General features: G+C 42.7%; 1 protein-coding gene across 9 annotated transcripts in view; it reads left to right on the top strand.

The window, feature by feature from the left end:
* The window catches only part of plagl2 (pleiomorphic adenoma gene-like 2), a 131,860-nt gene that overhangs the window by 92,991 nt on the left and 12,120 nt on the right, over positions 1-26,749 (top strand). For 4 of the 9 annotated variants that reach the window (XM_073061868.1, XM_073061870.1, XM_073061869.1 and 1 more), the window contains one exon: positions 16,444-16,880. The exons of 1 other annotated variant lie outside the window; for it this stretch is intronic. In XM_073061868.1, the coding sequence (XP_072917969.1) occupies positions 16,621-16,880 (260 nt within the window). In that variant the 5' untranslated portion in view covers positions 16,444-16,620. The remainder of the gene's footprint in view (positions 1-16,443; positions 16,881-26,749) is intronic. 4 more of the 9 variants (XM_073061874.1, XM_073061875.1, XM_073061871.1 and 1 more) reach the window with 2 other exon arrangements.

Raw genomic sequence — 26,749 nt, 5'->3', positions numbered from 1 at the left:
AAAAAAACAACAACACAAAAATAGCAACAACTTACCCCGGACATCTCCTCTCCACCTACTTCCAAGCACTTAAAACTGTGCCCTCTCGTGCTAGCCATTCCAGACCTGGGAAAAAGCCTCTGACTATCCACATGATCAATGCCTCGCATCATCTTATATACCTCTATCAGGTCACCTCTCATCCTCAGTCGCTCCAAGGAGAAATGGCCGAGTTCACTCAACCTATTCTCATAAGGCATGCTCCCCAATCCAGGCAACATCATTGTAAATCTCCTCTGCACCCTTTCTATGGCTTCCACATCCTTCCTGTAGTGAAGTGAGCAACACCCCACCTTGGTCCAAAGGACTCCGACGGGCTAAGATACTCTCCACCCTCCTGTCCTTTTTTCCCCCTCCCTTTCTTCCCCAAGGGAAGGTAACCACACAGAAGCTGATTCAAAGGGTGACTCACTTCCCATGTAGCTTTTCACAAACCTCCGATAGTAACCACAGAACCCGAGGGAAGAGTGCAGAGCGCTCTCTGTTTGGGGCCTTGGCCAAGTGGTAACCACCTCGATCCTAGCTGGGTCAGTATCTACCCCATCCCATGAGGCTATGTGCCCAACATAGCTAACAGACGTTTGGCAGCACTGGCCCTTGTCCAGGGAAAGTTTTAACCCTTCAGCTTTCAGGAGGCCTAGCACCTTCAGCAGCCTCGCTTCATGTTCTTCCAAGGTGGATCCAAATACTATGAGGTCATTCAGATAACCCAGTACCTCAAGCAAGTTCATATCCCCCACCATCTTCACCATGACCTACTGGAAGGTTGCAGCAGCTCCCGAGATCCCCTGGGGCATCCTTTTGAACTCGAAAAGTCCCAGGGGACATATAAATGCCGCTTTCTCTTTGTCAGCCTCACTCATGGGGAGCTGGTCATATCCACTACTCAAGTCCAGCACACTGAACCACTTCGCACCACTCAGGGAAGCCAACGCGTCTTCAATCCTCAGGACCATATACTGGTCAGGGATGGTGCACCTGTTCAGAGTCCTATAGTCCACATACATCCGTACCTTGCCATTCTTCTTTCAGGCCACTACTATTGGGGACACAAAGGGGCTTCAGGACTCGGTGATGATCCCAGCTTCCTTCAACTTACACAAATACTGCCGAGCGTCATCCGCCTCTGCAGGGACCAGTCGGCGCGACCTTTCTTTGAACAGGGTAGCCTCAGTCACCCAGATAGTGTGACGCGTGCTCTTGGAACAACCCACATCAAACTCATCAGTGGAAGAGACAACTTCCAGCTTCAACATCTTCTCTACCAATCTCCTCTTCCAACCCGCAGGAACCGGGGAATCCCCGAAATTGTATGACTCAACGGTCAACTTTCCCCCTTTTTCCAATAGTTTTTCCCCAGCGTGTCTCACAAGGACACAAGACATTACCGTCACCAGGAACAGATGCACCTCCCTGTTTGTAGTGTTCCTGACTATCACTGCCATCCCAGTTGCCTGTACAACTGAGGGCTTCTGCAATTCGGGCCTCACCAGTACCCCAGCAGGAAATCTCAACTCCCCCTCGTAGTCTTCCAGAGCATCCACTAAGAGGGCTTTGCCCTCAGGTACTCCGGGAAATTTGGGGGTCCCCATCACTGTTGCTACTTCCCCGTGCCGTACCGCCATTGGCTTCAACTGGGTGAACCATCAGTCCCTCGTCTAATTTTGGTATCCGGCCTGATGCAGCCACGCACTTCCTCAAAAGCTGCTTAAAACACTGGATGCATGGACAATGTTCCCAGAAAGCTCTCACCCACCTTCTCCTTGCAGGCCCCCATGAGCCTCCTCACAAGAGGGGTGTTGGTCCCCACCAGAATTAAAACACCGCCCTTCTCAACAGGGTCTGGACAAACCAGCACCAATGTATCCAGGACCTCAGACACTCCCGCATCGGCCTCCAAGAACTCCAACTTCACTGACAAATAACTGTTGAATGGAGAATCACTAGCACTAACTCCCAGATCTCTAGTGCCCTGAGTGGTGTCAGTGGTACATGCTTCAGGTACCGGTTGTAAAACGAACTGTACAACAACATGTCCTGTGACCCAGTGTGGAGTGTGGCTTTAGCATAAATACCCTCTATCTGCAGCGACACACTGGAGCATGGACCCACTAAGCCTTCAGGAATTGGGCCTTTTGATTTCGGGGGTTCCTTGGTACATTGCTGGGAACATGTTCCTCCAGAGACCAGGCCATTCCCTCTCTGGGTCCCTAGGTTTTCCCAACAACTCTCCCTGTTGAGGTACCCGGGGGCTCACTCTCCTTCTGGTGTGACACCTGCTGCCAGCAGCCCTCCGCATTGTTTGTCCCCTTGGAGAATACCCCCCCCCCCCCCATCAGCTCCATCAAATGAGGGAGTTCACATCCACTGATAACAGCTGACATATCTCCGTTCTCAACTCTGCCACAGTCTCCTCTACTGCTCCCCAGGGTAGGCTGTCTGTTGTCGCTTCACGGCAGGGGACTACTACCGAGGACAGTACCCTGCTGACGGAGTCCTCCCATGCTTCCAACGCGTTCTCCTCTTCCCATACCTCTCTGATCAGCTCAATAAAAGATGGAGGGGGGCGCGTCTTACGAGACTGTCGGAGACTCCAAGTAATCCGGTCCTGGGACTGGGCGCCCCTAGCTATCTCGTCCATTCTTAACTGATCCACCTCAGCTGCCTGAATAACTCCTCTGGGCTGCAAGCAATTTAGCTGCCTCTCTAGCTGAAAAATGTAAACAGAAAACTTCTTCCCCCTTCTCCTGAAGCATGTTCTGAAACCCCACCATGAGCTCCACTGGGCTTCCAGTCGGGCCAAAAGCATTGTCCAGTGCTTGCATGTAATTGACAGCTGTCGCTACCAGATATTTCAACCTGACAGCTCTCTCAAAGTCAGCGGCCCACCCATTCAAACTTTCAACCAATTTCTGTCGCTTTTCATCATCAGAGCACTGCCACTCATCTAACAACTGAGAGGTCCACTCCGCCCAAGTCTCATACTTCTCCCCTTTAGGGGTGGGCGTTATGCCAGAGAAAAGGCAGAGCCTGCCATAGCTGGGACTTTGAATCTGATTTTTCCATTTATTTGCCAGAGAAGTAAGGGCAGATCTTCACCGCGGGACGTGGATTAGTTAGACATTCCAAATCCGACCACTCTTTCCCCTCACTCCTCAGAAATGAGGGAACCCTGTCTTTGAAATCTCTGCCCCCAGCTACCGCTACCTCAGCACTGGTCTGCATTAAAATGAGAGCTGCACCAGCCATTTTATTAAACCACTGCCCACAATTGCAACTTCAACAGTACTTAACAGGCGAATTAACAATTCATCCGGAGTACAAATATCTGCCCCACTGGTTCATTGCTCAAGGTAATCACACAGCATCCAATGGAATCACTCCCAGACGAGCACCCAGAATTGTAACTCTTGCCTTGGCTAGCGGCTTAATATAGGGGGGTGATAGCCCCCAGCCCGGTCAAACTTAAGAAATCTTGCTTGGGTGGATGCTGCGCGATGTGTCCCCTATGACAAATCAGTACCCCAAAATAACAAACAGTACACAATAAGCGATTAAACGATTGAGCTTTATAATTCTTACTTAGACTATATGGTTAATAAAGAAAATGGAAAAAAGAAAAAGAGCCCAATCTTATGAAACAGTCTGTTGCGCAAAGTTGGAGCTCACTGATAAGCCAATCGTCCACCATTGACCTCCTCTGATCTTCGCTGCCCTTCGGACCCTCGCTCCAAGTCCACCCCGTCCGGTGGTCTACCAACTCTCTCCATTCGCGTCTTCTCTCTTCATCCCTCCCTGGCAAAAGATCGCGAAAATTTCTCTTCCAGACTCACAAGGAAGAACAACCGTATTCCAAACCCCGTTATCTCTAGTCATAACCCAAACATTGCTGCTACAGAGAAACCAACACATTATCAGTGAAACCTTACAGCATGTTACACAGCAGTGATGATGGTACACCTCCAATCCTCCGGAACCTCTCCTGTCCCCATTGATGATGCAAAGATCATTGCCAGAAGTTCAGCAATCTCCTCCCTTGCCCCCCCACAGTAGCCTGGGGTACATCTCGTCTGGTCCAACTTGATGCTTTCCAAAAGCTCCAGCACATCCTCTCTCTTAATATCTACATGCTCAAGCTTTTCAGTCCAATGTGCTTATCTCAGGGATCTGATTAAGATCCAAGATAAAAACTGGGTGATGTAAGGGATTCACTGAAAAACAAGAGAATTCTATGATGAAAACATTGCTGAACAAAACACTGGTACATGTCAATGTGTAAGGGCACTGGGAGAACAGGATTTAATGCAAAGTAGGATACAGACATAAAATAGAATGGGCAATTGCAATGAGCTTGAAGCAGAGATGAGACAGAAGTTGTGACAGGTGTTACTGTGAAAGAAATAGATAGTTTTGTTGTTGTCTTACTTTGTGATTGAGCTACCATGGTTGGCAACTGTATTTTGTTTGCTCTTCGAAAATGGCCATGGAAAATGACAGAAATTGGCTACTGCACAAAGATTGCATTGGGATTGAAAACCAGTTACTTTGAGCTCTTTTTACAGCAAGATGGAGGGGACATTGTAGCTAATTCAGGACTGGACGTCAAATGTTAGCACATTATATGGGATAAAACGGGTACCCTGGGTTAGTGGGGTATAGCTGGGTACCATTACCATTAACCTGATAGTGTCTTAATGATGCTTCTGATGAGAAGTATGTTAGAAATCCACAGGAGAAAAGGTAGCTATTCTGGGAGGATTTTTGACATCTAGTGTAGGAATGCATGAGAATCCATTGTAAGTGATAATCTATTTACCTTTCATTAATTAAGTAAGACATTAACGAATAATGTATAGCTGGCCAAGCCAGAAATGTCAGATAAGTTGAGGACTGAAGTGGAAGAATTTGCTGTATTTGCTCAAATTGTGGACACTTGTGATTTTCCTCCTTTCCCACCCTGCCACACCCAGCTCCCCAATCCTCCAGACTGTGGCAGGATAGAAACCTGTGAGGAAATGAAGGGATTCAGGGAAAGACAGCCATATGCAAGAGTTCTTGTCAAAGAAAAGGAGGTTGATGTCATCACCTGAGGAACCAATGATTGGTTTCATTTGGGCGATATGTGCAAGTAGCATTTGAGAGAGACAGGACCAGCCGAGAATGATCCAATTAACAGGATCAGCTACCAGAACGAAACGTTAGATAGGTACGGGTAAGGTGGAAGGTATCAGAGTTTGGTCTTCTGGACAAAATGACCTTGGCAAAGGCACGAGGGAAGATGGGAGAGAAAGCAAGCAATGTTGTGAGCTCAGAATTGCAAGCAAAAAGAGCTGAAATTTTGTGAACCATGTCCAGGTAGGCTTAGTTACATTCAGCTTTACCTGAATTATCTCCTGCACTTGCAGAACGTTTTGTGTCCCTTCTGGCTGCCCCCCCATAAAAAAACTCCTTTTGTATGAGTATTTATAGAACTTAAACAGATGTCTGATCTCTCTTGGAGAGTAATAATATCAAGAATGAAGAGCCACTTCATTGTTTGCTTAAGTCCTACATCTATACTGTGTAATATTCTTGTCCTGATGAAGCAGCATAATGTTGTTGATGCTGTTTCAGTAAATCCCCTAATAATATCTGAGCCAATTTCCATGCTGTGTTACTCCATTTAAAACTGGTTCGTTTAACATTTAATTTATGTCTGGCATGCCTTTTAAATAATAAATGGGGAAGCTCTGTAGGTATAAAGGTTTCCAAAATATGAAGTTTATGGATATCAATGTGAACTTGTGCACTATTCAATTAACTTTGGTAGCTTTACAGAGATTCTGCTGTGTCCTGTATCGGCACATCCTAATTACGAGTGATTTTGGAATAGAAAAACTATCCAGTGCCTTTTTGTTTGGAACGTGAAACCTGCAGATATTTTCTTTGCATTCAGCTTATGTCACCAATTTACATACCTTGATTCCAGTTGTTAGCAGATCAGTTTAGCATCATAACAGCAGTTCATTTTACCCATAAGCAAGTTCATAGTTGATATGATTATTGTGACATCACAATGTCTGCCCTAATAGTCATTTATAATTCTGAAAGACTGGTAGTTTACTTGTGTTGTATTCCATTCATATTTAATTTTATTTTATTGTTCTCATCACAAGGAAGGGATGTCACTGAAATTCTGTATTACAACCAACAGAAAGCATGCTAAACTCTCTAAGAAAATATCAGCCAATATTTCAGTGAAGTGAACATTTGGTGGAAAGCAGAATGAAGTAACCCAGTGGTGAACTGAAATGATTTGTAGTACTATCAGATCAGTGAAGAGGTGTTGTGACAGACATGGATTTATGAGGGAACAAACCTTCAGTCAACCCAATACAAGATAATCTCTTAACTTCATGGAAATTTATTATGCTGTAAGGAGATTGTTATAGCCATTCTCAGAATACTGCTTTATAAAGGAGCTGTATACGTTCCCACATCACAACACTGTTTCAGCCTTCAAAGGTGCCTGTTTTAGTACCTGTCCAGAATGTTTAACTTGTGATTCGGCCCCCTGTCCCCATTGCCATTTTGGACAGCAACTTTCAAGCCACCCATTATCTCTCTGAAAAATATTCCTCATCTCCCTTCTATTCCTGACAACTATGGAATTATTTACAAACCAATTTCAGGATGATACATTAATTTTGCATGACAGTCTCTGGCTCTTCATTGCTGAACAAATACATGCTTTTAGAAATGTGAGATTTAAGGTGAGAGTGAGGTTGATGTTCTGGAGCATGTTGATATTAAGGGAGAGGAGGTTTTGGAGTTGTTAAAATACATTAGGATGGATAAATCCCTGAGGCCTGCAGGAATATTCCCCAGACTGCTCCACGAGGCAAGGGAAGAGATTGCTGAACCTCTGGCTAGGATCTTTATGTCCTTGTCCACGGGAATGGTACCGGAGGATTGGAGGAAGGTGAATGTTGTCCCCTTGTTCAAAAAAGATAGTAGGGGTAGTCCGGGTAATTATAGACCAGTGAGCCTTACGTCTGTGGTGGGAAAGCTGTTGGAAAAGATTCTTAGAGACCCACAAGGATTTTACGCCTTCCTATCCTCTCTCGCATTTTTTGTACTGATTTGATGCCATTCTTTACCAGTAGAGCCACACCACCCCCCTGCTTACTTTCCTATCCCTCTGATACAGCGTGAAACCTTGGACATTCAGATCACAACTACAACCATCCTTCACCACGATTCAGTGATGGTCACAACATCATACCTGGCAATCTGTAATAGCGCAACAAGATCATCCACCTTATTTCTTATACTCTGTGCATTGAGATATAACACTTTAAATACTATATTTGCTACCCTTTTTCATTCTGCATCCCTAATGCACTGATACTCACCCAGCTGACTGAAATTTTGTCCTGTCATCTGCTTGCCCTTCCTGACAGTCTGACAGCACACACTCTTTTACCAACCTGAGTCGCTTCACGTCGGTTCCCACCTCACAAATTAGTCTAAACCCTCCCCAAAAGCTCGAACAAACCTGCCCATGAGGATACTGGTCCCCTCGGGCTCGAATGCAACCCATCTGTTTTGTGCAGGTCATTTCCCCCCCGGCCTCCCAGCAGAGATCCTGGTGATCCAAAAACTGAAGCCCTGCCCCCTGCACCAGCTTCTCAGCCATTCATTAATCTGCCAGGTTGGAGGAAGGTGAATGTTGTCCCCTTGTTCAAAAAAGATAGTAGGGGTAGTCCGGGTAATTATAGACCAGTGAGCCTTACGTCTGTGGTGGGAAAGCTGTTGGAAAAGATTCTTAGAGGTAGAATCTATGCGCATTTAGAGAATCATGGTCTGATCAGGGACAGTCAGCATGGCTTTGTGAAGGGCAGATAGTGTCTAACAAGCCTGATAGAGTTCTTTGAGGAGGTGACCAGGTACCCTGAGTGCAAGGGGGATAGATGGGGCTGAATTCATCAGGGGTGTTCAAGAAGGATTCCTGACACAGTATGTGGACCGGCCGACGAGAGGAGAGGCTATACTGGATCTAGTTCTGAGTTATGAACCTGGTCAGGTGACAGACTTCTTGGTGGGGGAGCATTTTTGTGAGAGTGACCACAACTCCCTTAGCTTCAGCATAACTATGGAAAGGGATAAAATCAGACAAAATGGTGAAGTGCTTAACTGGGGAAGGGCTAACTTTGAAGGGATGAGGCAGGAACTAGCAAGAATAAATTGGAACCAGATGTTCAAAGGGGAAAGCACAGAAGTAATGTGGGAGAAGTTTAGGGACCACTTGAGCTGGGTTCAGGATAGGTTTGTCCCACTGAGGCAAGGAAAAAATGATAGGAAAAGAGAACCATAGCTGACGAAACATGTGAGGCAACTTGTCAAGAGGAAAAAGGAAGCACGTGTTAGATATAAGATGCAGGAAGTAGGAGGGGTTTATGAGAAATATAGGGTAGCCAGGAAGGAGCTAAAGAAAGGACTTAAGAGAGCTCGAAGGGGGCATGAGAAGGCCTTGGCATGTAGGATTAAGGAGAACCCCAAGGCGTTCTATGCATATGTGAAGAATAGGAGGATGACGAGATTGAAGGTGGGACCGCTAAAGGATAAAGAGGGCAACATGTGCCTGGAGGTGGAGGAGGCTGGGGAGGTCCTAAATGAATACTTTGCTTCAGTATTCACAAGTGAAAAGGATCTTGATCAGGATGAGGTCGAAGTAGAGCGGGCCTGTGTGCGGGACAGTTTGGAGATTAGGGAAGAAGAAGTGCTGGATTGTCTTAAAAACATTAAGATTGATAAATCCCCGGGGCCGGAAATGATACATCCCAGGTTGTTGTGGAAATTGAGAGAAGAGATCGCAGGAGCATTAGCCATGATCTTTGAATCCTCTTTTTGCAGGGGAAGTGCCGGAGGACTGAAGAATGACAAATGTAGTTCCCTTGTTTAAAAAAGGTAATAGGGAGAAACCTAGGAGCTATAGACCGGTGAGTCTTACGCCGGTGGTATGCAAACTACTAGAAAGGATTCTTAAGGATAGGATCTATGAGCATTTGGAAAAGTACAGTCTACTCATGGATAGTCAACATGGCTTTGTGAAGGGAAGATGGTGCCTCACGAGCCTGATTGAGGTTTTTGAAGAGGTAACAAAAGAAATTGATGAGGGTAGGGCAGTGGATGTGGTCTACATAGACTTTAGCAAAGCATTTGACAAGGTCCCTCATGAGAGACTCATCCAGAAAGTCATGAGGCATGGGATAAGTGGAACCTTGTCTGTTTGGATAAAAAATTGGCTTAAAGGAAGAAAGCAGAGGGTAGTTGTGGAAGGAAAGTATTCTGCCTGGAGGTCAGTGACTAGTGGAGTGCCGCAGGGATCTGTCCTGGGACCCCTGCTATTTGTGATTTTTATAAATGACCTGGATGTAGAGATGGAAGGATGGGTGAGTAAGTTTGCGGATGATACGAAGATTGGAGGAGTTGTGGATGGAGCTATAAGTGGTCGGAAGGTTACAGGAGGATATAGACAGGCTGCAGAGCTGGGCAGAAAAATGGCAGATGGAGTTCAATCCGGACAAGTGTGAGGTGATGTATTTTGGAAGGACAAACCAGAAGACTGAGTACAGGATTAATGGTCAGTTACTTAAGAGTGTGGATGAACAAAGGGACCTTGGGGTTCAAATCCATACATCCCTCAAGGTCGCTGCACAGGTTGATAGGGTAGTTAAGAAGGCCTATGGGATGCTAGGCTTCATTAACAGGGGGATTGAGTTCAAGAGTAGAGAGGTCATGTTGCAACTCTACAAATCTCTGGTGAGACCGCACAGAGTATTGTGTTCAATTCTGGTCACCTCATTATAGGAAGGATGTGGAAGCTATGGAGAGGGTGCAGAGGAGATTTACCAGGATGGTGCCTGGATTGAAGAACAAGTCATTTGAAGCAAGGTTAGCAGAGCTGGGCCTTTTCTCTTTGGAGCGTAGAAGAATGAGAGGGGACTTGATAGAGGTCTACAAGATTATGAGAGGCATAGATAGTGTGGATAGTCAGTACCTGTTTTCCAGGGCACCAATAGCAAACACCAGAGGGCATATGTACAAAATTAAGGGAGGGAAGTTTCGGGGTAAGTTTTTTACACAGAGGGTTGTGAGTGCTTGGAATGACTTGCCAGGGATGGTGGTAGAGTTTAAAATATTAGGGGTATTTAAGAGCCTCTTGGACAGGCACATGGATGAAAGAAAAATTGAGTGTTATGGTGTAGTGTAGGTTTAGTACTTTTATTTAAGGATTATATGGGTCAACACAACATGGGGGGCTGAAGGGCCTGTACTGTGCTGTAGTGTTCTATGGTTCTATATAGATGAGAGTAGTGCAGTGGATGTGATCTACATGGATTTTAGTAAGGCATTTGACAAGGTACCACACGGTAAGCTTATTCAGAAAGTCAGAAGGCATGGGATCCAGGGAAGTTTGGCCAGGTGGATTCAGAATTGGCTTGCCTGCAGAAAGCAGAGGGTCGTGGTGGAGGAAGTAGATTCGGATTGGAGGGTTGTGACTAGTGGTGTCCCACAAGGATCGGTTCTGGGACCTCTACTTTTCGTGATTTTTATTAATGACCTGGATGTGGGGGTGGAAGGGTGGGTTGGCAAGTTTGCAGACGACACAAAGGTTGGTGGTGTTGTGGATAGAGTTGGGGATTGTCGAAGATTGCAGAGAGACATTGATGGGATGCAGAAGTGGGCTGAGAAGTGGCAGATGGAATTCAACCCAGAGAAGTGTGAGGTGGTACACTTTGGAAGGACAAACTCCAAGGCAGAGTACAAAGTAAATGGCAGGATATTTAGGAGTGTGGAGGAGCAGAGGGATCTGGGGGTACATGTCCACAGATCCCTGAAAGTTGCCTCACAGGTAGGTAGAGTAGTTAAGAAAGCTTATGGAGTGTTAGTTTTCCTAAGTCGAGGGATAGAGTTTTAGAGTCGCGGGGTAATGATGCAGCTCTATAAAACTGGTTAGGTCACACTTGGAGTACTGTGTCCAGTTCTGGTCGCCTCACTATAGGAAGGATGTGGAAGCATTGAAAAGGGTACAGAGGAGATTTACCAAGTTGCTGCCTGGTTTAGAGAGTATGCATTATGATCAGATATTAAGGGAGCTAGGACTTTACTCTCTGGAGAGGAGGAGGATGAGAGGAGACATGATAGAGGTGTACAAGATATTAAGAGGAATAGACAGAGTGGACAGCCAGTGCCTCTTCCCCAGGGCACCACTGCTCAGTACAAGAGGACATGGCTTTAAGTTAAGGGGTGTAAAGTTCAAGGGGGATATTAGAGGAAGGTTTTTCACTCAGAGAGTTGTTGGTGCGTGGAATGCACTGCCTGAGTCAGTGGTGGAGGCAGATACACCAGTGAAATTTAAGGGACTACTAGACAGATATATGGAGGAATTTAAGCTGGAGGGTTGTATGGGGGGGGGGCAGGGTTTAAGGGTCGGCACAACATTGTGGGCCGAATGGCCTGTACTGTGCTGTATTGTTCTTTGTTAAGATTAGATTTGTTCTTTGTGTGTACATCGAAACATACAGTGAAAAGCATTTGTGTCAACATCCAACACCCATGTGTAAAATACTGTAACTTTGTGTACAGTGAAAATCTTCGAAGTACAGTGGCCTTCATTTTGTAAATGACTATTTTGTGCACATCAAAGCTCCTTATTAGACAGTTACTTTTGTTGCATGAGGGAGAAATGTTGACTGGGGTTTCAGGGGAACTTCCTGTTCTTTGAATTGTAATCTAGACTCTTTCATTAACTCATTTGAAAAGTAACAATTCCAATAAGACCATAAGACATAGGAGCAGAATTAGAGCATTCACTCATGGATCCTTTTTTCCCCTCCTCAGCCCCACTCCCCGGTCTTCTCTCGATCAAGAACCTATCAAGCTCTGCCTTAAATATAGCCAGAGACCTGGTCTCCACAGATGCCTGTGGTAATAAATTCCATAAGTTCACTGCCCTCTGGATAAAGAAATTTCTCCACGTCTCTGTTTTCAATGGACACCCTCTATCCTGAGGCTGTGTCCTCTTGTCCTAGACTCTCTCACCATTCCACATCTACTCTGTTTAGGCTCTTCAACATTCAAAAGGCTTCAATGAGATTCCCCCCTCATCCTTCTAAATTCCAGTGAGTACAGACCTAGAGTCATCAAACATATCTCGTATGACAACCCTTTCCTTCCCGGAATCATCCTTGTGAATCCTCTTCAATGCCAGCCCATCTTTTCGTAGATGAGACACCCAAAACTGTTCATAATACTCAAGGTGAGGCCTCTCCAGTGCCTTATAAAATGTCAGCATCACATCTCTGCTTTTGTATTCTAGATCTCTTGAAACGAATGCAAACATCGCATTTGCTTTCCACACCACTGACTCTACCTGCAAGTTAATCTTTCGGGTGTTCTGCAGAAGGACTCCCAAGTCCCTTTGCGTGTCGGATTTTTGGATTTTCTTCCCGTTTAGAAAATAGTCTGTACATTTATTTCTACTACCAAAGGGCACGGCTGTGCATTTTCCAACATTGTATTTCATTTCCTATTTTCTTGCCCATTCACAACATCGACCCCTGCAGAGCACCACTTGTCACTGTCAGCCAACCAGAAAAAGATCCTTTTATTCCCATTCACTGCCTCCTACCAATCAACCAGTGCTCCAACCATGCCAGCAACCTTCCTGTAATACCATGGGCTCTTAACTTGGTAAGCAGCCTTGTGTGTGGCACTTTGCCAAAGGCCTTCTGTAAGTCCAAGTATATAACATCTGCTACATCCCTTTTATCTGTCCTGCATTTAATCTCCTCAAAGAATTCCAGCAGGTTCGTCAGGCAGGATTTTCCCTGAAAGAAGCCATGCTGATATTGTCTTAACTTGTCCTGTGTCACCAAGTATTCCATAAGCTCATCCTTAACAATTGACTCTAACATCTTCCCAGCCACTGATGTCAAGCTAACTGGTCTATAACTTCCTTTCTGCTGCCTTTCTCCTTTCTCAGAGTGGAGTGACATTTGCAATTTTCCAGTCCTCTGGCAGCATGCCAGAGTCCATTGATTTTTGAAAGATCATTACTAAAGCCTCCACGATCTCTACCACTACCTCTTTCAGAACCCTGGGGTGCAGTCCAGGTGACTTATGTACCGTTAGGTCTTTCAGTTTTTTGAGCACCTTCTCCCTTGTAATAGTAACTGCACTCACTTCTCTTCCCTCACACCCTTCAACACCTGACACACTGCTAATATCTTCCACATGAAGACGGACGCAAAATACTCATTTAGTTCTTCAGCCATCTTTGTCCACTGTTATTATTTTTCCGGCCTCATTTTCTAAGTGTACCTATATCCATTCTCATTTTTCTTTTATTTTTTACATACTTGAAAAAGCTTTTCGCTTTGTTATTGTTTGCTAACTTGCTTTCATATTTCATCTTTTCCCTCCTAACGATTCTTCTAGTTGCTCTCTATAGGTTTTTAAAAACTTCCCATCCTCTGTCTTCCCACTAATTTTTGCTTTGTTGTATGTCCTCTCTTTCACTTTTAGATTAGCTTTGACTTCCCTTGTCAGCCACAGTTTACTATTTTGCCATTTGAGTACTTTTGTTTTTGGAGTACATCTATCCTGCACCTTTCTCATTTTTCCCAGAAACTCAAGCTATTGCTGCTCTGCTTTCATCCCTGCCAGCATCTCCTTCCAGTTTACTTTGGCCAGCTCCTCTCTCATTCCACTGGGATTTCCTTTACTCCACTGAAATACTGCTACTTCACTTTACTTTCTCCCTACCAAATTTCAAGTTGAATTCAATCATATTGTGATCAAGGCTTCCTTAAGGGTTCTTTTACCTCCTGTTCATTACATAACACCCAGTCCAGTATAGCTGATCCCCTAGTAGGCTCAACAACAGACTGCTATAAAAAGCCATCTGGTGGGCATTGACAAACAAAAGATGCTGCCTGGCCTGCTGAGAAGGCATTCAACTAATTCACTCTCTTGAGATCCATTACCAACCTGATTTTCCTGATTGACCTGCATGTTGAAATCTTCTATAACTATCATAACATTGTCCTTTTGACATGCCTTTACTATTTCCTCTTGTACCCTGTGGTCCACATCCCAGCTAATGTTGGAAGGCCTGTATATAACTGCCATCAGGGTCCTTTCACCTTTTACCCTTGCAGTCTCTTAACTCAACCCACAAGGATTTTACGCCTTCCTATCCTCTCTCGCATTTTTTGTACTGATTTGATGCCATTCTTTACCAGTAGAGTCACACCACCCCCCCTGCTTACTTTCCTATCCCTCTGATACAGCGTGAAACCTTGGACATTCAGATCACAACTACAACCATCCTTCACCACGATTCAGTGATGGTCACAACATCATACCTGGCAATCTGTAATAGCGCAACAAGATCATCCACCTTATTTCTTATACTCTGTGCATTGAGATATAACACTTTAAATACTATATTTGCTACCCTTTTTCATTCTGCATCCCTAATGCACTGATACTCACCCAGCTGACTGAAATTTTGTCCTGTCATCTGCTTGCCCTTCCTGACAGTCTGACAGCACACACTCTTTTACCAACCTGAGTCGCTTCACGTCGGTTCCCACCTCACAAATTAGTCTAAACCCTCCCCAAAAGCTCGAACAAACCTGCCCATGAGAATACTGGTCCCCTCGGGCTCGAATGCAACCCATCTGTTTTGTGCAGGTCATTCCCCCCCAGCCTCCCAGCAGAGATCCTGGTGATCCAAAAACTGAAGCCCTGCCCCCTGCACCAGCTTCTCAGCCATTCATTAATCTGCCAGATCATCCTGTTTCTACCCTCACCGGTGCCTGGCACAGGCAGTTATCCAGAAATTACTATGCAGGAGGTCCTACTTAACTTTCTGCCTAGCCCTCTAAATTCTCTTTGCAGGACCTCATTGCTTTGCCTTCTTGTGTCATTGGTACCAATATGTATCAAAACATCTGGCTGCTCTCCCTCCCCCTTCGAAATGCTGTGAGTGTAATCCAACATGTCCCTTACTCTGGCAACCTGGGAGGCAACATAACATTTGGGTGTCCCGTTCACGTCCACAGAATCTCCTGTCTGTTCCCCTGACCATTGAGTCCCCTATCACTTTTGCCTCTTCTTTACCTTCTGCACCATGGACCCATGCTCGGTGCCAGTAACCCGGTCTCCGTGACATTCCCCTAAGAGATGATCCCTCACAACAGTATCCAAAACAGTACACTTATTATTGAGGGGAATGGCCACAGGGGTGCTCTGCGCTAACTGCCTGTTCACATTTCCATTTCTCCAGCCAGTCACCCAGCTACTCACCTCCTGCAACGAAGGGGTGACTACTTTCCTCACTTTTCTCACTCTCCCATACAAGCTGAAGGTCATCCAGCTGCTGCTCCAAATCCCTAACATGGTCTTTAAGGAGCAGCAGCCAGATGTACTTCACGCAGATGTAGTTCCCTGGGAGACTCTGGGTCTCTCACGACTCCCAACATCTAGCGTGAAGAACACACAACAGCCATTTATTATGCTAGATACAGTAAGAGACAAAAAAAGGGGGATCCTTAACAGAAAGTTACCTAGAGCCAATGCCTCTTTCGAGTCGGTCTCCTTTGAACCAAAGCCTGACACTCCTACACTCACTACCAACATTGGCAGCCCTGCTCGTCCCTTCTGTACTTTTAAACAAGTGTTGGAGACCATTTCCCCAGTACATGTCCCAGCCTAGATTTATAAAGTCAGGGTTGAGTTCTGGAGTTTTCTAAGGGGTTTATTGAAAGAAAACAGTTTGTTGATTTTGTTATTTTGCAATTTGTTTCTGTCAACTAATTTTGAAGGATAAAACATAGATTGCTTCCAGTAGAATCTGAGACCTAGCCATTAGGATTAATTATATATATTAATGTGGCACATTTTCCCACTTTTGGTTGTTGCCTCCTGACGTTTCACATCTTAATTTCTAAGCAAAATTGGATTAATTTAACTGCTTTTGTGCCTATTCTTGTCTGAGGGACAGCATATTTGCCCTTTGACCTAGGAGGGTTTTGCTCATAACTGATAATATTTAGAATTCTGTACTCTTATAACTGAGCCAAACTTTGCTAAATGTGTGCTAAGTGAAGATGGCTTTAAGGATGTGGTATACATATAAGGATTAGTATTGTACCATTTCATTTTAAATTTTTTTTAAAATTAGCTGTTCTATAAAAATGCCCATGTTAGAAAATCTATTCTTCATGAAAATGAGATCCTGAATATCTGACATTGTTGGTCATTACTAGCTGAGAAATGGTTAATAAATAAAGATAAATGATTTTTATGCTGTGTAGAAATGTTAATCTTTGTATTTAATTTGACTTTTAGGCCTAAAAATTGTAAACTGCTCCCATATTGCTGAAGCAGCCTTAAACTCTGGATGCAACAGGTATCTATCAACTGGAAGTGATCATAATACACAGACTGAAAACACAGGAAATACACTTGGTAGCGAGAAGGTGGGTAAAGCCCCATTTTTCTAGGGACTTGGCCAATAAGGCTGCAATGGCAGCTGTTGCCACTGATGACCTAAGTCAAATCACAATAACAAAACAGAAGGAAGATACGCAGAAGGTTTTAGAAGCCAAATGGAAAGGGAAGGAATCAAAGCCAAGGAGAACCCTTGAGTGCCTGATCTGCGGAGCATTCTTCAGCAGTGTTGACAAACTTAAAGTCCATTCATACTCTCACACAGGAGAGAGGCCCTACAAGTGCTCACACCCGGAGTGCACTAAAGCCTTTGTGTCCAAGTATAAACTTCTCAGGTATGGGAAGCTGAATGGGAAAACTGCCCTAAAACCTGTTTATCAAATGTATTTAATCCTTTGAGGACGCACCTTTCTAAATTAATTGTGTTATGTGTATTTTTTTTCCACATTAAAAAAAAAAGTTTTGGAAGATTTGTAAATCCATTAAGAAATGTAACTGAAACAATGTTAAAATGGCAATTAATGTATTTTTGAGTAACCTCAAATGTGAATCACCTTTTCAAGAAATATTGCAGAAATGCAACTGCAGTCCTCAAAGGGTTAACTTGAATATATACACCTCCTCTAGGCTTACTGAGGATTCTTGCAAACCATCTGCTAAAGACCACTCCACTTCTGACCATTGCCTGCTCCAGTGATTTCTGCTTAAAATCATGTCACATAATACAGCAAGGATATAATATGCTGCTTGGCTACCATTACAAAATAAGTATATGCCAAATTATTTCCAGGCCCCCTTCTATTTTTCTTTAAAAAATAGTAAATATATTATTAAATTGTGCATTGGCTGGGAACCTTGTGATGGTTTCTTTAGAAAACAATGCCAAATAGCCATCAGTGTATCATATCAGAAATATTGGGCTTTATTTAGATTAGTCATGAATTTCCACTTTTTGCTTTGAATTCGTTAGACACCTGATGCACGTACTGGAAATACTTTGAAGCAGAATGGCAGCATTTGATTGAATAAAATTGTATATTGCTTCTGCCCAACTACCAGGTGATGCTGGAATGCAAAATTCATAGCAGTTTTATTTTTAATTTGGAAAAGGTGAAAACCAGGAGAATATCATCTAGAAGGAAACAATTACAAGAATCTCTTTGGACAACTCTGATGCTCCTAAAAATTAAATTTTATATAAAGGAGGGAAAAAAAATACCCGATAGTCAATTCTACCTGTGAAATAAGGTGTTTAATTGCTTTTTTATAACATTTTTAAGAAGGTATAGGAAGAGAAAACTTTTAAGGGCCAAAGAAAACTTTGTTACCTGTTAATCACACTGAGAAATCCAATGAGCAATGTGGTAATGGAAGGCGTTTAATGTTTGCACTTCTCTGGCAATTCAGATTGGATCCCCAGATGCAGAGGGTGGCATGTTAACCAGTGTCAGTAATGTATAGTGGTAATAAAGGAAGTAGAAGAACATGCAAAAAGAAATGCTTGTTTTACCAATGAAGTTTTTATTGTTATGATTTTTTAAATTCTAAAATTGATTCAAATCCCATCCAAGAGTTAGTTGTTTGTCCAGAGGGTAGCTGAGTTGAAGCCTGTTTTGTGTTCAGTTGAGTGAAATGATTGATGAGGCTAGTGGAGTGATCCTTGGGAGTGCATAGCTAAAGATTATGGATGAGCTTAGTATTAAGTTGTAATAGATATCCTTAGAGTTATAAAGCTGAGAGAAACCTACTATCAGGCTTTTCAATAAATAATTGTTTTTTGATTTGGATAATGGAGGACAGTAGACAATGAGTCAGTGTTGGGATCTTTTTCTGGGCCATAGGGGGATTAAAGATGCTGAGAATTAGAGAGAGAAGGGGAGATGCAGCCAAAGGTCAGCCTTAATCTTTGTGAATGTAAAACATTTTGAAGAAACTGCTTGTCCTGAGTCAAGTTCTTGTGTGCACATTTAGGGGATTGAAGCTGAGAAGATTTATAAAAGAAAAATTAGAATGGTTGTTTGTGCCATTCGATCAGTGTAGGCTGGTCCTGCTGATGTTGTTCAATCTGAGCTGATAACCAGATTGATCTTTCCAGAACTCAATTTTTTTTTATTGTATTTCTCTCCATGAATTGGCAGTTGCTTGTAATTTTCAGCAGTGTATTTGTATTTTGACAGGTAAAAATGAGATAACTGTACTTTACAAAATGTACATTTTTATCATTACTTAATGTGCAAGTATAGGACTCTAGTTCTCTTTGCTGGTACCGGTCTTCTCATGCATGATCACCTGTCCCAGCTTTAACTAATCAAATGCAGATCTTCATGCTTTCCATGGCTCTGTATACTTGACTGTTTCACCTTGTCATAGAACCAGCAAGAAGCTGAACATAAGGCAGTAGAAAACTTTCAGTTCACTCAAATTTTAGCTGGAAATTATCAACTGGATCATGAGTTGTTTAAGTTTGCCTTCATCCTGCCCACAGCTTTAAGGAAGCAAGAAAACATAATAAACAACCAGAACTGCCAAATGCAAATGTCCTTGTACTGGCACAGATGAATCTTAAACCATAACCCACAGTATTTCTTCACCACTTGACACCAGCAATAGAAAGAAGACAGCCAGTAGAAATGTCAGAACCCACAAAAACAATTTGCATCATTGTGTGGTTCAATATGAACACTACTGGAGTTTGGTCATTGTTTTTTTTTTGACATTTTCCACTTTTCTTGGTGAGAAAGCAAACAATTTTAACAAAAGTGTAAAAGGTGTATATGTTAGAAATCTGAAGAGTAGTGGAGTATAACCTTGCTTAGCTATCACAAAGTTCCTTAACAACAGCTGAAGCTTTAACTGTTAGCTTGGCACAAAGAATCATCTTGTAAATGAGTACAACAGTATAATAGAGAAAGGCTGTTTGGCCCCTCTATTCACAGTTTTGCAGTTACAATTGAACAATCATGTGCTTGAAGCCTGTGCCATTCAGACTCCTGCAAGGAGTACATAGTGTGGCTGAAAGGTTGCAAGGAAAACATCATCTCCACATCTGCTCCATTCAGTGTTCCGACTATACTTCCCTGGCTCCTGCAGCAGAGAAAGCAGAACATCACATGCATAATTTGATTACTTCAGGCCCATCATCTTGTCTTCAGTTTGCAACCTCTGGTTTCGATGGTATTTGGAGACAAACGCTACAAAGCAGTAATCAAGTAAGTGAACAGTGTTGCCAGATCAAATCAGTGGACTCTCAGGCTGTCTAAAGAAACTCTTTGGTGCTCTTGTCAGATCACACACACCATTTCAGCAACATTTCTGTTCTGCTTGCAGAAACACAAGGAAGTAATGCAGAGAAATTAAGTCAGGATACCAGAGATGTGAATTTTTCAGACAAATTGAAGTGGTTAAAGAATGGAGTGTACAGCTAGGGCACTTTATCAAGTTCCATTGCGGCAAAATAGAAGTCAAAAAGCAATAAAGCAAGTTTATCAGTGAATTTTCATACACATCTGCACACCATGATTCAGTGCTGGAATCTGATTAAGCCAATGGAAGAAAAGCAGGGAAGTTGCGAGCAAGAGAAAATCTGCAGATGTTCGAAATCCATGTAACAAGAATTCAGCAGGCCAGACAGCATCTATGGAAAAGAGTGAACAGTCAGTGTTTCGGGTTGAAGCCCTTCTTTAGGACTGGTGGAAAAAAAGATGGAGTCAGAGTTAGAAGGTGGAGGGAGGGGTGGTTGATTGGTGAAAGAGATGCAGGGCTGGAGAAGGCGGAATCTGAAAGGAGAGGACAGAAGGCCATAGAAGAAAGAAAAAGGGGAGGACCACCAGAGGGAGGTGATGGGCAGGTGAGGAGATGGGAGTGGCACTGTCCATGTAAGGGAGTTAGACTGATCGCAACATTCATACTCGATGTGTAACACTTCATTGTATTTTGAGCTTTGATAATCAGTTCATATTTTACACAGAAGTCCCAGCCATTTGAGTAGAAGACATCTTGAGATCTTGACTGAACTATGGACAACCAAGAGTTTGTTCATGATACACACAACTCCACATTTCAGTCTCTCAAGACATATATCTTTACCATATAATGGTGCTGTAACATTCCTTACTAAGGTCAGAAATTACATCCATGCCCCTTAATACCTTTGTATTTTACCACTCTCACCTGCCTTTCGTCTAACATTCAACTCGGTGAATCTAAACTAGCAGTAGTCAGGAAAGCACTGTGATCATAGCAGCTTCTAAAAAGGGCTTGTCTGCTTGTTTCGATATCATCATTACCTGAAACCCCAAAGATCAATATCCTCCTTTAATTTCTTATCTACAAGCTGTACTGTGATGACAACATCCTAAGGTTACACATCTGAAAGCTAATCTGCTGACTATATCCAACTCTACTTGTCAACTTTATCACCAAACAAAGGTCATCAGCTTTCTTGTCTGACGTCCAGCCTAAGAAATTCATTGTCATTGCCTCGTTTAAATATTGGAAGGAGGGGATCATTCCCTTTGGCCCTCTTTGATTACAAAATTCACCTTGCTTACCTATTGGAAATGAACAGATTACATGGAAACTTTAAACTGTGAATTTAATGACAATTTAAAAACAATCAAGTTGTAGAGCACTATAACACAGAAACAGGCCCATCAACTCATCTAGTTTATGCCAAACTATTCTACTTGTAACTGGACCTTAGCCATCCATACCCCCTCCTATCCATGTACTTACCCAAACTTCTCTTAAATGGTGAAATCGAGCTCACATCCACTCACGCCACTTCCACTGGCGGGCCATTCTACAGTCTTACCATCCCAGAGTGAAGCATATCCTCTCATGATCCCCTTTAAGCATTCCACCTTTCATCACTTACCCATGATCATTAGTTCTAGTCCCACCCAACCTGCTTTATCTATACCCCTCATAATTGTGTATACCTCCCATCTTTTCTCCTACACTCCAGGGAATAAAGTCCTAACCTATTCAACCTTTCCTTTCTAACTCATGTCCTCAAGTCCTGGCAAAATCTTTGTAAATTTTCTCTGGACTCTTTCAATCTACTTGATACCTTTTCTGTAGGTCGGTGACCAGAACTGCACCCTGTTCTCCAAATTAGGCCTCACCAATGTCTTATACAACTTTAACATAACATCCCAACTCTTGAACTCAAGGCCAGTGTGTGAAAAGCTCTCTTTGCACCCCTATCTACTTGTGATGCCATCCACAAGGAAATGTGGATCTGTATTTCTAGATCCACACCATCTAAGTCCTACCCTAGTTTGTCCCTCAAAGTTCACACCTCAAACTTATCTGCATTTTTTGACCTATTTTTCCAGCTGGGCTAGTTCTCACTGCAAGCTTTGATAGCCTTCCTCACCGTCCAGCGTGCTCCCAATCTTTGTGTCATCCACAAATTAGCTTATATAGTTTCCCACATTATGATCCAGATCATTGATATAGATGACCAACAACAAGGGACTAGGCAGCATACTGCTGGTCTCAGGTCTCCAGTCAGAGAGGCAGCTATCTACTACCACTCTCTGGCTTCTCTCACAAAGTCAGTTTGCTATCTCATTCTGAATGCTAAGCGACTGAACCACCTTGATCAACCTCCCATTCAGGACCTTGTAGAAGACTTGTCAATGATGGAGAATTTACCAGAATTAGTCAGGCTTGCTCTTTTTGGTGATGGATTTTTTTTCTTCAAAGTTTTCAGATATCAATGGAATTTTTCGGATCTGGCTAGAAAATGTTCTTGCCTTAGAAAATCCTAAATCTTTTGCCATTATTAGAACATAAAAGGTCTGTGAGTGTGCAGATGTTATCTGGAACTGGGTAATTAAACTATTAATGAGCTACCAAGTCACTTGTGAAGTCTGCATTGTCTGACTAGCTTGACTGAGTTTCTTAAATCATTTGCAAGGTGGATGGAAAAGTGCCTGCAAATGTTAGCCACGTAAGATTTCAAAAAATTGTTTGTAAGATGAGCAAAAAATTTGAATCCACATAACTGGATTTGAAAATCAAGTTGGTAAGTATCAGATGGAGAGGATTGGTAAAATTGACAGATGTGATAAATGATATTCCCAAATGATCTCTTTATAGGGATTCAATTGTAATTACTTTGACAGGTAAAGAAACAGACAGTTACACTGTAGGTGTAAATTTCAGTAATTAGGAGGAACATAATGTTCTGTAGATGGAAATCATAAGTTACACTCTGATTATAAACAGGTTAAGCATATGAGCAAAACTATGAGAAATGGGATTTTAATGTGTGTAAATATGAAGTTCCATCAATCCAGAATCACATTGGAATATTTTGTGTTTGTTGAAAGGTCAGAAACTATGGAAGGACAAGGAGATTTGAAATCTAGTTTCACAAATTAAAATAAGATTATAAATTTAAAGAGCAAATAAAGATCCAGAGCAGGCAGAAGACCAGAATGTCTTGACGAAGGGTCTCAGCCCGAAACGTCGACAGCACTTCTCCCTATAGATGCTGCCTGGCCTGCTGTGTTCCACCAGCATTTTGTGTGTGTTGTTGTAAGATTATAAATATTGGGCAGAAGTAGGCCATTCAGCCATGGCTGATTTATTTTCCATCTCAACCCTATTCTGTTGTTTTCTCTCGTGATATTTGACACCCTTATTAATCAAGAATCGTTCATACTCCTAAATATATCCAATGACTTGGCTTCCACAACCATCTCTGGCAATGAATTCCACAGATTCACTACCCTTCTGCCTAAGGAACTTCCTCCTAAATCTCCGTTCTAAAAGGATGTCCTTGTATTCTGAGGATGTGCCCTCTGGTTCTAGACACTCCTAATGTTGGAAACATCCTCTTCCCATCCACTCAGTCTAGGCCTTTCAATATTTGGTAGCTGTCAATGAGTTGCCCTCTTATTCTTCTAAACTCCAGCCAGAACAGGCCCAGAATCATCAAACATTCCTTATACATTAGCTCTTTCCTTCCTGGGATCATTCTCATAAACCTGATTTGGACCCTCTCCAGTACCAATATATCCCTAAACACAGAAACATACAGCACATTACAGGCCCTTTGCCCTGCAATGTTGTGCCAACCAACTACTCTAGAAACTGCCCAGAGTTTCTCTACCACATAACCCTCTATTTTTCTAAGCTCCATGTACCTATCTAAGAGTCTCTTAAAAGGCTCTATTGTATCCGCCTCTACCACCTTCACTGGCAGTGCATTCCATGTACCCACCACTCTGTGTGGGGAAAAACTTGCCTCTGACATCCCCCTTGGACCTACTTCCAAACACTTTAAAACTATGCCCCTCCTGTTAGACATTTCAGCCCTGGGAGAAAGCCTCCGGGTATCCACATGATCAATGCCTCTCATCATCTTGTACATCTCTACCAGGTCACCTCCCATCCTCTGTTGCTCCAAGGAGAGAAGGCCAAGTTCACTTAACCTAATTTCATAAGGCATGCTCTCGTATCCAGGCAACATCCTTGTAAATCCTTTCTTAGATTATGGGGCCCAGAATCTGCGTGCGGTGTGACCAATGCCTTATAATTTTTTTTGGTATTTCACCCTTCTTATATCCTAGTTCTTTTGAAATTAATTCTACATTACATTTGCTTTTCTTGCTACTAACTCAACCCTCTGACTTCTGAATTCACTCCGTTTAGAAAATAGTCTACACTTTTATTCCTTCTACCAAAGGGCATGACTGTGCACTTTACTACATTTTATTCCATCTACCAATTCTTCACCCATTCACCTAACCTGTCCAAGTCCCTCTGAGGATTCCCTGCTTCCTCACACTACTTGCCTCTTGGTATTGCTGCAAACTTGAATACAAGGCCATCAATTCCATCATCCAAATATTAACATATAACGTAAAAAGTAGTGGACCCAACACTAAACCCCTGTGGAGCTCCGTGAGTCGCTGGCAGCCCACCAGAAAAGGTCCCCTTTATTATCGCCCTTTATCTTCTGGCAGTCAGCTGTCCACGCTAGTATCTTTCGTGTAACACTGTGGGCTCTTATTTAGCATCCTCATGTACAGCACCTCGTTAAAGACCTTCTGAAAATCCAAGTAGATAAAAAGGTTAGGCTTATTTTGTCACAGTGAAATGTGTCATTTGTTCTGGGCAAGTGTTGGATCGTTTACAGAGCCAACATAGCATGTTTGTTACTCACTCACCCTTAACTGTATGTCTGATAAATGTGGGAGGAAACCCACATGGTCATAGAGAGAACATACAAACTCTTTGCAGATAGCAATGGAAATCGAACCCCAGTCTAACAGCTGGATGCGTGGCAATAGCTGCCTCACTACCTCATCCCCCACTGACATTCACTGACTCTAGTCTTGTCTCTTTATTTCCTTAATGAATTCCAACAGATTTGACATGCATGATTTCTCATTTAAGAAAACCACGCTGACTTTTTCCTATTTTATTGAGTGCATCCACATACCATGAAACATCATTAATAATGGATTCCAGCATTTTTCCAACTACTGAGGCCAGGCTAACTGATTTATAATTTCCTGGTTTTTTTCCTCCCCTCCCTCCCTTCATAAAGAGTGGAGTGAGATTTGAGATTTTCCAATCCTCAGGAATTATTCCTGAATCTATTCATTCTTGAAAGGTCACTACTAATGTCTCCACAAACTCGTAAGCTCTTTTAGACCCCTGAGCAGTATCCATGTGGTCTAGGTGACTTAATCTACTTTCCGAACTTCCAGCTTCCCAAGCACCTCCTCCTTTATCATAGTGACTGCATTCACTCTGACACTCTTAAATTTCTGACATGGTGGCTGGTGTCTTCCACCATGAAGACTGATGCAAAATACTTATTCAGTTCACAAAATCTTTTGTGCAGGCTCCAAAAGTGTTTGTAAAGTTTAACACAGAGTTAGGTTTTGTTTTAATTGAATAACAGATCATTGGTTCTTGCCCACGTGAATATTGCAACCTCTTTTGGGTACTGAACTCCAGGAGGAAGAAGCCAAAGCAGCCTGTGTCTATGCTTGCTCTGAGCATTCCCACACGTATTTATGTACAGCCAATTTTCTCTCATATGCCAATCACCTTCCAGTTCTTCTAATGCCCGTGTAGACTATGTAGAATTTACAGTAGTCAGTTAGCCCACCAGCACAGCTTTAGGATGGAGGAAGCACACATAGTACCAGGGTGACTGGGCAACTGCATATATTCAGCACCCAAGATCAGGATTGAACCCCAGCCACTGAAACATGTGGTGTTAACTCTTAACTGCTGTGTCCAGACAACAAAACTATAGACCTTCCAATATAAAGTCTTCGGCTGATTTCCTCAAATTTTTGATGGTGAATGGGTATACCTAACCAGGATCTTTAATCAAGAGGAGGGGCAAGCCATTTCACTAGCTTGTGATTCCTGTATATAGGCTATATAGATCTGTGTTATCTAGTACCAGAATCTGGAAATGCTATTTCACACTGCCTTGTTGAAACATGACCCTTTTCACAAAGGCTGTATTAGATAGATTAACTATAGTTTTAGAACTAATCAGCAGTTAATTGTGATTGGGTATGATGGCCATGGATTCAAAGGAGCCAGTCACTACCCCCTTCTTGTCAAGTTTTCATGTTGACCCAGACTTTTACAATGTATTTCTTTAAATCCTAACTCTTGATCTGACCCTAGTTATCGCCATTCCGATTCTGCTATTTCCTGTCTTTGTAACATTGCTTGCATCGACCCATGATTCATTCATTTATATTACTTTTGGATTTGACAGTGGCATTGTTCTTATGGTCAACCTGCACACCTCAATACTTTGGTTCATCTGAAAATTTGTCCCCATGCCCTGTTCTATACCAGAATCCCGGCCTTCTGCATCTCCTCGCCCTACCATTGGTAATCATTCATCAATTATTACCCACTCTGTGAAACTCTAAAGTCCTGTTTTTATAACCCCCGTCTGCTTTTTAAGAACCAACTGTCCAAATCTTTGGTTACTGTGCCTAAAACATACTTTTACAGAACAACATCTAGTTATGTTAGCTGATATCTCTGTTCCTCAATAGAAATGTCCAATTTGCCACAGGAGAGATTAAGTCATATACTCTGGGCTTCTGTGGAAAATACCAAATACACTGTATAGCTAAATGCATAAAACTTGCTTACCAGGTAATATATACTATATAATTTTATATATAATATATATAATATA

Source organism: Hemitrygon akajei, chromosome 11, assembly GCF_048418815.1.
Source record: "Hemitrygon akajei chromosome 11, sHemAka1.3, whole genome shotgun sequence".
NCBI classification, from domain to species: domain Eukaryota; kingdom Metazoa; phylum Chordata; class Chondrichthyes; order Myliobatiformes; family Dasyatidae; genus Hemitrygon; species Hemitrygon akajei.
Note: the sequence above shows the minus strand (reverse complement) of the source record. Positions and strands in the feature narration are given on the sequence as shown.